We start from the raw sequence: 13,740 nt of genomic DNA, 5'->3' as shown, positions 1-13,740 counted from the left end.
CTTTTCAAAAATATAAGATATTGACTTCAAACTTGTTGTCTTGACAATTTAATTTTTACAAATTACGATAACATAAATATTGTCTTCAAATTGTGTACCTCACACAAAATATTGTTATGAAAATTTATTTAATGTTTTGAACAAATCGACAGACGAGATGGAAAATTATGAGAGCGATTCAATTTAGTTTTAAATATTTTAACGTGAAGTAAGAGTTCTTAAACCAATTGATTCTTAAGCCTGTAATAATTTAGTTAGTACTTATTATTAATTGTTGTTAGGTTATTATTGTTCAAATTAACAATGTATGATTTAAAATATGTATGTAATTAATAAATTTATATTCATCATTTTCTTTTAGCAAAAAACGGAATTAAGTCCACCAACACACCAATCCATAGAGTCTTCTTTTCCAAATGTAAGTCCTAAGCACTTATCATTAACGAGGAATAACTCACTTCCTGCCACTTCCACAATTCAAACACAGAATGTTTCACCTGTTGAATCTTCAATAACCTCCTCAACAACACCATCATCGTCATCTGTTCAACACCATAAACCTGCTAAAGAACGAGACGAACGATTGCGTTCCTTATCACCATACACATCAACGGTAAGCAGTGTTGGAGGAGTCTCCGTTTCAGCTGGAAGCGCGACAACTACTTCGGCACCTAGTTTATATGTTTCAGTGCCACTTTCTACAGCAAATGTACCTGGACTTAATTTACCCACAACAACCACAGCAGGTAAAATTTAAACAGGACATTATCATTGGTGGAATATTGTAAATTAACTTTCTTCAACAGATCACCCCACTCCGTCGCAATCGACACGTGCTGCTACACAACAACAACAATCTGCAGTAATAGAACGTCAATCACCACGAATACATCATCAGGTAACGTCCTCACCAGCAGTTTCGGAACATGGAAGTTTTTCATCCTCTTTGCCATCGCCGGCAAATGCTGTACTTCAGCAAAGTGGGAAGTCGCCTTCGCCTAGTATTACAGTTGGAAGTCTAACAGCTACGACGACAGAAAGCGGGAATTTGAAAATCAGCTATGAAAAGCAAAACTCAAGGGTTGCGCAGCTGCAAGAGCAAGAATCAGCACCAGTACGAAGATCAAGGTTAGTTAAAGAAATACAATTAAAAAAAATATAGATCATTTTGTGCATGCTGCTGGATTGTTGCTTATTTACATCTAATTTCATTTTGAAGAATTTGTATCCTTTTATTTCTGTGGTATTTTTTAGTTCTATTTCTTATTGCGCATTATTATGTTGTTATTGATGTTGTTGTGGAAACCCCTTTTTTTTTGTCCAAGGCATTGTTTTTCTTTCTCACTCTTGAGATATCCTTTTATCAAATATACTATTTCAATCGGTTATTTCAGCTGAATCCCAATTTTATTTAATATGTACAATGTACAAATATATTTATTTATGTATATGTATATATACATTAATAATTGTGTATTAGATTGGCCAACAATTAACTAATGACAATTTAAAAAAAATTGTTGAAGATGATTTTAATTTTATTATATATCTATACCAATGGTCGAATAACAGTAGAAATTAATACAAAAATAAACTGATAACTTTTTTGACGCTACAATTTAAAAAAATGTTTGTGCACTTGCAAAAATTATTTAATTTCATATCTTACTTGGCTTAAAAATCATCGAAAAAGCAAAAAGATACATTTAACTTTTGAACCTTAAAATTTATGAGCAAATGCTGAATTCAAGAAATATTTTGTGCTTTTACAATTTTGGATAAATAATTTTTATTTCTTATAATATTCGCTATCAGCCGAGTCGATTTCATCCGAAACACATAACACTTTAAATTGTATTTAAGTCGGTCAAATTCACAACCTTTATTATAAAGGACATAATTGGATAACTAAATCAAGAAACGCTTTAAAAAAGCAGAATATTTCTTTTAAAGTAAAATGCCATGAATGTTTTGATTGAAAACTTTATTTATTTATATTTAAATTACTTGATTAAATTAAATTCATTAAAATAATATCTGTTGCCATGTCAAACATATTTCTTTTTTTCTGGTTAAATTTAATTACATGCTTACCGCCGTATAAACCTAACGTACATACAAAAATAACTATTTTGTATTAAAATCAAAAATATTTGCACTTTTAAACATTAATAATGTGAAGATCGCGGTCTGGAGAGCATAGCAATATTACGCAAACAAAACCACGTTTTGGGAAAAAACGTTCAGCAGTCGCTTCTAGTACACAATTGGCAAAGTCATCATCGAATGCATCTGGCTCACCGGAACAGCCACAACAGCTTCAAAAATCAACACCTTCAGCACAACTTACAAGTCATATGCAGGATGTTTTGTCTGAGAATTCACAAAAATCACAACCACCTTCACCTGCGTCAACTCTAGCTGCACCACCGCCACCTACAGCTTCATCATCTCCTAAAATCATCGATAATGATAGAGGAAACAACTCTTCTCTAAATAACAATGTTAACAACAACAGCAATAATAATAATAATAATCAAAATAATAATGATAATAATACTAATAATATTAATATTGATAATATAAATACCATTAATAATAATACCAATAATAATAATAATAATACCAATAATAATAGTAATAATAATAATAATAATAATAGCAATAATAATAATTCTAATAATAATAATAATAATAATAATAGTAATAGTAATAATAACAATAATAATAATAATAGTAATAATAACAATATTAATAATAGTAGTAATAATAATAATATTAATAATAATAATAGTAGTAATAATAATAATAATAATAATAATAATAATAATAATAATAATAATAATAGTAATAATAATAATAGTAATAATAATGATAATGTTAATAATAATAAAAATAACAAAAGTAACAATAATAATAATAATAATAACGGTAACAATAGCGCAATAAATGTATCCTCTTCCGATCCATCTACTCCCACACCATCTCCAATCCCACCCACTCCAACAACTACAACAACTTCTTCTCTGTCTACTTCCTCATCTTCTATATCTGAGTCCAATTCCACAAATACATCATCTTGCTCACCCTTGACCACTGTTGCCCCTGTTAAAAGTAATAGTAGCAAAAATAGTAGTAGTGATAATGTAAACTGCACAATGACAGAACTTGTCATTAATAGTCGTAGAAACAGTTGTAGTCCTATAACACCATCACCGCCAGCACCATCGACTCCAACTCCTATAACCACTGCTCCAGCTGCAGTAGTTTCAAATATGGCCGTGTCTAAAACACTAAATAAAAAGCTTCTGCGAGCTCAGCAATCTCATTATCTGCAACAGCAACAAATGGCAGCTGTTCAGCAGCAGCAACAGGCCGTGACTGTTGTTAAAACTGCCGATGCGTCAGTCACAGCAGTGCCTCCCTCTTCTCTTCCCATTGATGATTTAAATTCTAACACCAACCCTCCTCCAACCATTTCTAGAACACCAGACAGCGGAATCTTCACTTCGTCATTTAACATAAGTGGAAGCTCACAGAGTTCACTGTCGGGAGCAACTTCGTCTGTGAATGGTGGCTTAAAATTCAGTTATGAGGCCCAACCGGGAGTTGCTTCAACTGCGACACCACCGAGTATTGATACAAACCTTAGCAACAATGCTGGTTTTAAAGATTCTCCACCAAGTTCACCTGGTTCTGAGACGGGGTCGGCACGGAAACGTGGAAGAAAATCAAACGAGATGAAAGATGTTAAGTTATTTCAAAATGGTGGATGTGCAGTTTCAACACCAGTCAATACTCCAACACCTGCCTCAACTTCTAATGGACCAATACAAGCCACTCATATGCTGGGCAATCAATTAAATCCCACTAGTAATGTAGCACAAAAGCTAACTGATCAGTTACACTTAGAGATGCAGGATCATAGTGTGTATACTGAAACGCAACAACCGCAGTTTGTCGGAGTGCCATTTCCATCTAAGCCAGTAAATAATGTAAGTGTCATAGATTCTAAAATTATTTCAATAATTAAATTTAAATTAATCCTAAATGTTGCAGGTTCGAAACCCAACAAGTATGCCAAGTAGTGCGAATTCATTGGCATCAATGTTCGGTGGAAATGGAGGTGGTTATGCACCCCAATCGTTGGAGCAGTTGTTAGAAAGGCAATGGGAGCAGGGCTCACAGTTTTTGATGGAACAAGCACAACATTTTGATAGTAAGTTTTTATATTTTTATAATTTATATACTTTATGGTACCAAATCATAATATTGAATATCGATTAAAGGAAAGTTGAAAAAAAGAAGGTACTTTCCTAAAAATGCACATTGTTTTATTTTAATATAAATACAAATTTGTTGTCTAGTCGATATAATGTTATATTTGAAGCTTTCCAAAGATGTTGAGATACAAAGCAGCATATTCAAAAACATAATCTTACATCTTACTTTTCTATAAGCATTTGATGAGCTGATATTCCATATTTCCTATTGAATTCTTTGATTGTACAACTTTTGTTTGAGTAAAATATTTTGAAAATATTTAACAATTCTGTTTCCCTCTTATATTAATCGGTAAACTCATGTTTTACAAGTAATGTAATAATTCTTCGAATTTCGAATCTCCCCAATTCACATAAAATCCAGAGTGAAAATAAAACACGTATAGTAAAAAATTTCATGTGATTTGTTATACAACCAAAGAGCGATACGAAAAACAATATTTTTCGCAGGCGACGATTTTACAACAAGCTCACAAGCAATGTAAACAACTTATAAAAACAAGGCATCTCGATATTAATCGGAAAGACTTTCATTTTTCATATGAAAAACCAATCGAATAGGGAATTGAATCCCCTTGAAGTGGAATGAAAGGTCTGTTGGAATAATCTTTTTATACGTTGTTTAAGTTTGGTTTCGTCCTTGCATGTCACCTAAAATCCAAAAGAACTTATGGTCTTGAAATAGTTATGGTATTTGTTGCCCAACAAGGATGCCTTCTCTAAGTTAAGTTTTACTTAGCTTTTTAAATACCGTGTGTTTCTTATATTAAAATGTTGCAATTTCAACATGAAGTTTGTTTAAATAGTGTTTTGAAAATGCCGATTTGAAATGGAGTAGAGGCAGGATCACATTTTTAGCTCTTATTAATAGAATGCTGAAAACGCTTTTTGTACCAATTTGGTAGTATGTTGATGGATATTTTTTTCTGGTATTCTTATAATCCCGTTAAACATGATTTTTATGTGTGCGCCTTTTGCGTCCCTAGCTATTTTATGAATTGAAATTAACTAAATCCCTCCTTAAAAAGCCATGTTTTATAAAAGTCCCTTAATTTCATTCTTTTTTCATTTGTACCTTACATTAATTCGTTCTTCAGGTAGAGGTAATTGTTTTCATAAACAACAATGCTATAACTTAATAAAAAAACTCCTATTTTTATGATAGAGAAATTTAAAAATGTTTAACAATTACATTTTCAAATTGTTTTTAAACCTTTGGGCCTGACTGCCGAATCAATGTTACGTCCTTAAAGAAAGGAGTTTCACAAGGAACATAACTTGATATTTTGAAGAGGTACTGTTATGCTGAGGACAAAATGCCACTAAGATATTATTTTTAGGAAGATAATGATCCCAAGCAGTGTTAAAAGTTGCTGAATCTCTGTGGTATCCTTTGTCATCTCAGTCCCCCAATCTTAACCAGACTGAGAACTTGTTTGCAGGCAACAACTAACACTAACTATATTACATACACATATATAATGAGTGTAATCTTTTATTTGTATCAATGTACATAGAAAGTTGAGAAAGAAAAAAAATATTCGAATTTATCAGGGCTTTCACGAATTCCATTGTGATCGGAAAATTTTACGAATTCCGATAAACCGAAACACGAAATTCGTTGGAATATAAGTTTGTATGAGATTTTCCACTATGAACTGAACGTTTTTGGTTTTTTTTTTTTACTTGACAGTACGCCCGAAATTGAGCTCAAGGGTAAATTGATGAGCATTCCTAGAAGTGCGAGTATTACGGCTGAATTGTTTAAGGGGTGGAATGCAACTGGCTAATTCGAAAGAACATTGTTTTTAAAAATATCTGTAAAATAACGAAAGCATGAAACATTGCGACGGTGTTCTAGCGATATAAATGTTTCGATTATAGTTCTGTCGCCTATTATTTTTAAAGCCCTTTTTTGAATTCTATCCAAGAGATTTAAACTTGTTTTGGCACCTGCCCAGATATGTGAATTATATTCAAGCTTTGGACGGATAAAAGCTTTGTAGATTATAGCCAGATCAGAAGGGGTGACTAATTTCTTGCATCTTCGGAGAAATCCTAAGCATCTGGCAGCATTTTTGGCGATATCGAATATGTGATCATTCTATAAGAGGTGATCTGTGATATTCATACCAAGAACTGAAAATAGATTAGTTTCCTTGATGCAAGTGCCGCTCATGGATAGCGGAATCGGGGGTGGGTTACGCTTTAACGACAGGAGACAGCATTGAGTTTTCGAAGCATTAAATTCTACACGGTTTTTGATTCCCCATTGGACGGACAATGCTGTAAAGATCCGAATTTAATGAGCTTATCACACGCTGCCGTTTAAATTCTAGAAACGAATATGAAAAGCTGAGGGTACTGTCGTCGGCGAAACAGTTTAATGGATTAGAAGTGACAGACAAAAGATCGTTTATGAATATAAGGAAGAGAGTCGGAGACAAAACGGAGCCCTGGGGTACACCAGCATTTATTTTATGAATTTCAGACCTGAAACCATCCAATACAACTTGTATTGAACGGTTAGAAAGGTAATTTCTAATCCAACGAAGAAGAGATTCATCAATACCAAAAGCACGCATTTTCGATAAGAGAGCTTGGTGCCAAACTCTATCAAATGCTTTTGAAATATCAAGTGCAATAATCTTACTTTCTCCAAAACAATGTAAAGATTTGTTCCACTGTTCGGTGAGATGGACCATGAGATCACCAGTGGACCTATTGCTGTCGGTCATTAAGAAGCTTCCGTTCTTCAAGATATTTCTTAAGCTGAAAATTAATCAGTTTGGTAATAATTTTTGGAATTCGTGATGACGCTAATTATTTTTAGTATGCTTATTAATTGAGTATTCTTTAATCATTTTTCTATCGAATTGTTTTGTTGTTTTTAAAACTCGTACTAAACTAATTGATGTTTTTGAAAACTTTCAATTTATACAGTCTAGGAGTAGTACCCGTTGCGTGATGTTTAGTGAGTAGGACTGTCACGCCAAAGGTCTTGGGTTCAATACCTGGCTGTGGCTCTTGGCATGAAAAGTCCTTTCTCAAATTAGCCTTTTGGATTTGGCATATAAACTGTAAGTTGCCTATATCTATGATATAAATCGCACACAGTAATGGTTGAAAATTGTAGGCCTCTAGGCCTTGGTTCTCTATGGACCGTCTGGGTTCATCGGAACCCAATTTATAGCGCTTTTCTTTTACTTTGCATGTATTGTATATATTCCTAATTCATGTATGTTTTTGAAATAGAAAACAAAAATCATTTACACATCATGCTTAGTATTGTGAACAATTTGGTGTTTCTATTGGGCTTAGATTTGATTAAGCTGGTCACCAATGTGCAGCGGTACCTTCTTTCATACCCTCTTCTTCGTTTTGTTCTTGGTATAATACGAGTAACATAATTCTCTTGAGTGTGTAAACAAATATTAAAAATGTTTTAATATTTTTATATAATTACATAATTAATTAATATTTTTATATAAAAAGAAAAAACACATTTATTTTGCAATATACAGTCTCTAGCCATATTATTAGACGCTCTTTAGATTTTATGCAAAATCCTAATTTGCAGCTACATATATTAATCGGGTTTTCGAATATTGTAATGCATTTAAATTATTTTGTATGCAGAATATAAACTACTTCCTATAAATAAAGCAACAGATTTAAAGATATTTTTTTTAAATTAATATTTTCAGTTTTTTTTGTTGTTATTTTTGTAATTTTTTTTCAATATTTTGTTGAACCTGCTTTTGCTTTAATAAGGTCCTCAATTCTGTGCGGCAAACTGTCAATGCATGATTTGACTGTTTCCTGCATTTGTGGGTGGTGACTCCACACGTGAATCACTCTTTCAATGAGTGACCGCATCCTTAGCTACTTCCCTCTTCATCAGCTCACACACGTTTTCAATTGGGCTGTTTCCCGGCCAGTCAAACAGGGATGTTTTCTACCCTCAAATTCGTTTTTGTAAACCGGTCTGTGTGGCATAGAGCTCCATCTTGCATAGAAATGTAACCAAACATAATGTAATATAAATATATAATATGTATAATGTAATAATTATAAAAATTGTGCAGTGCGTCTAATAATATGGCCAGGGACTGTATATAAAAGAAGAAATACATTTATTTTTGTTGAATCTGGTTCAACATATAAATTATTTATAGTTTTTGACTTACTTCAATGTGTTTTATGCAGTCAAGCCATTTGGTTTTTTTTGTTTACTGTCCTAATTTGATTTCATGTTTTCAAAAAGTCCGAATTTGCTACAGACGATATTTTAGTGATGTACCATTCAACTCCATTAAGATTAAGATAAGAAAACAAAACTGGCTTGTTATGAAATGATATTTTAACATCTTAACAAATAAATATTATTTTTATTTTCCAGTTGCATCACTACTCTCCTGTCTACATCAACTTCAAACGGAAAATGTTCGTCTCGAGGAACATGTCAACAGTTTAATTGCCAGACGTGATCATTTGCTTGCTGTAAATGCCCGTTTGGCCATACCATTAAACGCCAACGTTCCACAGAGTCAAGGTAAGTGAATATGCAGGTTAACAATAAGAAACAATCATGCACGTGTCCACCATCTTATATCATCCACACTTTTACATCCAACAAAATGCGTAAAAAAATATCATACACTAAAATATTTTATAATTTTCTTTTAAGACTTTGTATTATATATTTGATGATTTCTATTTAAGAATGCAAGATATTTGTATTATTTGTTATTATTCTAATTTCGTCCGTATTAACTTTAAAACAAATTAACAATCTTACCTACTTCAAACAATTTTAAATTGACTAAAAAAATAAAATATGAATCTTTTTAAGTATATGAATTTACATAAGTATAAGTTACCTAAAATATATTAAATAAAAAATATTATATATTATAATTTTGTACTTATTTTTGATTAATTGGTGTTTGCTTGTTTATTTTTCTTAAACTTTGCTTGTATAATTTAATTATTCAAAATTATTTATAATAGGCCTACAATATAAATACTGCACTGATTTGATAGTTTAATCACTTAAAACTGTACAAAACAAACCTGAAATTAAATTAAAATAAAAACATTTGGAATTTCATAGCAAGGTTAAAACCCCAAACAAAATATTTTGTTTATTATTTCAAAAAATTATTCGGTGGTTGTTGGTCGTTTTTCTTTTGGCTCTGTTTCTTGTTGTTGGTGAAAGATTTTTTCTATGAAGTGTTTTTGTTTTTCGGTGTTGGAATTTTCGTCCGGATAACTACAAAGCTAAACAAAATTACATTAAATTTTGTTTGGCATTGTTGGAACAAATACTCGTAAAATAATATAAAAAAAATGAAGATTTTAAATCGACAGGCTTCCAACATTATCATTTTTAACTAAAGACGATTAATTATTCAAAAATTATTACATTTTGAAGTGACTTAAATAAAACAGTGTTTTACTAAAACAAAATAGCGAATTAAAATGTGAAATAAACGGTGTTTGAAATTTACAAATTGTTTATTTCAGATAACCTTAAAAATTAACACACCTGTTTGCACTTTGAACCGTGTAAAAATTAGAGGCTGACTATTAAATGGATTTAAATAACTATTATTTATGATTAAAATTATTTCTTTAAACATATTCTGCATCTATTCTTAACAAACATTTCTAATAAAAGTAATCAAATAGAGAATCAAAAAATGTTCTCTATCTTTGATAATAATAATACGAGGGTGTAGTTACTAGAGATAAATTATAAGTTTAATAAAATATAAATAAATACTTCCAACATAGAAACAAAGAAAGTAAAGTTAATTGTGTTTTGAAATAAATTGGTTGTTTCTTTTAATTTGACTTATTTTTTGTTTGATAGAAAATAACCATTTAACGCTAATTGGTTTTGGTGATATATTAGTTGTATTAGAATATTTATATTTTTATTGAAAATCGGCTAAGATGACGGTTTATTTTGAAAACTCATATAAAAGAATTCAAAAATAAAGAAATGAAACGTAAAAAGTTGTAAATTTCCATACAAATAATCATAATTTTTGGTCTTAATGTTTCGTAATATCTTTGTTCCAATATATGTTTATATAGTTTATAATGCCACGCAAACGAAATAGAAGTACCATATTTGTGCTTGAATTTTAGGGCTTGTTGTTTGTTTTTTATTTGCAGCACTAAAGAATTAGAGTGTTTTCATAAACGTCTGCCTAACTTAGACCTGCGTTAGACATGTTCATAAAGTCAGAATTGCGATCGAACAACCGCAGACGAATTACAAAAAATATGTTCATAAAAGTCAAAAATAACATTAAGATAATGCATGCAAGATAATGCAATAAATTTCTAGTTTTCTATTAAATGTATCTTATATTTCAATTTGTGAATTATTTGCTGCCGCCTATGAAGTTTTAAGTTACTACGAAATTGTGCTTAGACCTGATTACAACCGCAGAATTGGTGTGTTGATTAATTTTGCAAGCATAAAGTCGACTGTACTAACGCAGACTGGCGACGGGTATGAAACCACCTGTAATTGAAACAACAGAAAATGCTTGCTCAAAAACAAATCTATTCAATTTTGTATCGAATAAAGATTTGTAAGCAAACTAATTGTATCTAATTAGTAAAAAGCATAACACTGCCTTTGTTTTAATAAGATTTTATTAAATCTGACTATTTATTTGTATTTCAAAAACATTAAAAGATATTTTTTTTTATATTCGATATTAAAACAAAATTTCACCAAGACGAATAGCGGAATATGAATTAATTACAGTATTTGCTATTATTTTAATTTTGAATTTCTTGTTTAAATTATAATTTCCATTACAGACATTAAATTTCAGCCATACCCATTGATTTTTAATCCATTTTACTCTGTGTCTTACGCAAAAGAAAAACAAAAAACATGTATTTAAATTCCAGTTAACCTTAACAATATCCACCTAAATGGACCAACACAGCCTGAAGTGGCCGCTACACAGGCTACACCAGCCGCACCACCTTCAGCATCTGTGACACCCACAAGCAGTTCTAACCTAACAACACCAAACCCCACGCCTAGTAGTCGAGCTCCACGATCAAGTGCATCATCGTCATCGCAGCTACCCACACTCGAAAATGGCATTGATTTCCGACATTCCTCACATCAGCAACCAAGTACAGTTTCAGCTGCTGTAGTGACTCCTACACCAACATTAGCACAATCAACCAGCAGCAACAGTTTAAGGTAAGTTAGGCTCTTGAAATAATTTATAATTTCCTTGAATGCTGCAAATGGATTTTGTAAATGTATGTTTTTTGTATGTTTTTCCTGTTCCTCAAAAAATCCCGGAATTTATTTAGACATTCATCTTCTGTTCATCAAAATTTTTCAACTATAACCCCGACATCATCTACTTCTCACCAAAGTAATCATCATCATCACCAGCATCAGCCACATCAACATCATCACCAGCAGCAACAACAGCCATCTTTGGCACAACACAGCTCAATGCCTTCTTCCGCCAGCAATGTTAATTCTGTGATGACATCTTCAACTCGGCAAACACAATTGCAAGCACCACCTCCGCCGCATCATCATCCTCCACAAACGCAGCACCCGCATCAACAAGCTCACCACCCACAGCACCATAGTCACCATACTCAGCAACAACATCAACAGCAATCGCAGCAACAGCACCCACAAATGCCGCAACAACAACAGCAGCAACAGTCACTTCATTCGCATCATCAACATAATCAACACCAGTCTCATCCGCTAGTGCAACAACATTCTCACAACCATCACCACCCGTCATCCACTGGACCCTCTGCACCCCACCACATGCAACAGCAACCCACCTCACATCACCAAATGACAATGTCAAATGAAGGTTCAATGCGCACGACCGCAGGAGGTTGCAACAGTGGTTCGGGGCGAGTCGGTAACAGTAACACTTCTCAAATGTTACCCGGAAGATCGGGTCATAGTGACAACTCGAACTATCACCCAGTCTATAGTCATCAGGTATAAGTAGTTCAATGCCTTTTTGCTTGTCTCTCTTCTCCCCATTTTTTTTTTGAAAATTTTAATACCAAATATACAGCCTCTCTCTCGATCTCTTTTCAGTCACAATTAAGGCGAGATGAGAGTCAAGGAAAGGCCAGCTGAAAATCATTTCGGGAAAAGAATCAAATTTTAAAACCTCCCCTCCTAACATCATCGGCAGGTCATTATGCACATTCAAAATCCAATAACATCAAAAATAACAAAAACAACAGCAAGAACCTGGCAAATAAACATAAAAACTCTCAATTTGCAATAAATTCTGACAACTCTATCTACTATGGCGATGATAACGATGATCAATCTTCATCACTGCTATCATCAGAATCGCATATTTCAGATGATGACTCATTACAAGGGGGTGAGAACTTGGTCTCATCGTCTGCCCCAACGATGTTCCCATCTGACAGTGGCGATAATAACCTTTTGCAAGTGCAAAATTTCTTAAATTGTTTCGATGAAACAGGCAAAAAACAGAATCAATACATTAATGTTGAATTAATAAATTTAACAAATAAAAATAACCATAGTGGTAGTTCAAAAAATAAAACCGATAGTCACAATAACAATAGTGTTAGTAATAGTGTAAATCAAGCAAATGATATTCGACGTGGTTCTGCTATTGCAAGAGATGACATTTGTATTGGAAAGTCACTTACATTTGGAGGTCGTCCGCAAAAATTCACGATTTCTACGAAATTTTTACGGAAATCCCGAAATAAATCACGGACTATAAGCAATTGCAGTCAAAGTAGCGAATTATCATCCACGGTGTCAAATGAAATGACGATTAAGTTATCAAATGGTATTGAATCAAACATACCGTTGGCAGCTGCAATAAATATTAGTTTGAGTGACGATTGTAATGCGAAATTCAAAGATTTTTCCATAGACTCACTCTTGAACAAATGAAGATATCTTTTTAAACGTTTATTGCCAATACAATGGCTGCATGTGTTGTGCAGACGAGGTGTAGGATTTAAATTAATTTCATTAACAATACTTTGTTTAAGTTTGTATAAGTGGTGCTTGGTGCGTTGTGATAAAAGCTAAGGGTTTGTCATGACAGGGTTCTAGGCTTAAGTTCTGTAATAAGAACTTTTCCACTGTTTTCAAACCTAGGACTGTTTTATAATAGAAACGAGTTAAACAATTTTTTTAAATTAGCTGTATTGTAAGCCTTGATTATAATAACAATTAATATGGTTTACAGCAGTTGAATGTTTTTTTTTACCTGTATCTGATAAGCCCATCTGTTGCATATGGGCGAAGAGTAGGCATAACAAAAATACCGCTTGGAAAGGTTCATTCAAATTAACATGAAAAGACTTTTTCTGATTTCATCCTTAAATTTCTTATAAATAAGTATTATTCATTATTTTATATTTAACAGAA

At 32.4% G+C, this 13,740-nt stretch overlaps 1 protein-coding gene across 7 annotated transcripts in view; it reads left to right on the top strand.

Annotated features, from left to right (window-relative positions):
- Positions 1-12,869, top strand: part of LOC129943443 (protein AF-10) — a 46,767-nt gene extending 33,898 nt beyond the window's left edge. For 4 of the 7 annotated variants that reach the window (XM_056052892.1, XM_056052895.1, XM_056052894.1 and 1 more), the window contains exons 7-14: positions 362-746; positions 807-1,128; positions 3,485-3,995; positions 4,060-4,219; positions 8,686-8,838; positions 11,223-11,526; positions 11,643-12,306; positions 12,409-12,869. In XM_056052892.1, coding sequence (XP_055908867.1) covers positions 362-746; positions 807-1,128; positions 3,485-3,995; positions 4,060-4,219; positions 8,686-8,838; positions 11,223-11,526; positions 11,643-12,306; positions 12,409-12,450 — 2,541 coding nt within the window. In that variant the 3' untranslated portion in view covers positions 12,451-12,869. Of the gene's footprint in view, positions 1-361; positions 747-806; positions 1,129-3,484; positions 3,996-4,059; positions 4,220-8,685; positions 8,839-11,222; positions 11,527-11,642; positions 12,307-12,385 lie in introns of all 7 variants that reach the window. The other 3 variants (XM_056052897.1, XM_056052896.1, XM_056052898.1) reach the window with 3 other exon arrangements.
- Positions 12,870-13,740: the final 871 nt, after the last annotated feature.

Source organism: Eupeodes corollae, chromosome 1, assembly GCF_945859685.1.
Source record: "Eupeodes corollae chromosome 1, idEupCoro1.1, whole genome shotgun sequence".
Lineage (NCBI taxonomy): Eukaryota > Metazoa > Arthropoda > Insecta > Diptera > Syrphidae > Eupeodes > Eupeodes corollae.
The sequence above is the reverse complement of the archived record's forward strand: the minus strand, read 5'-3'. Positions and strand labels throughout refer to the sequence as shown.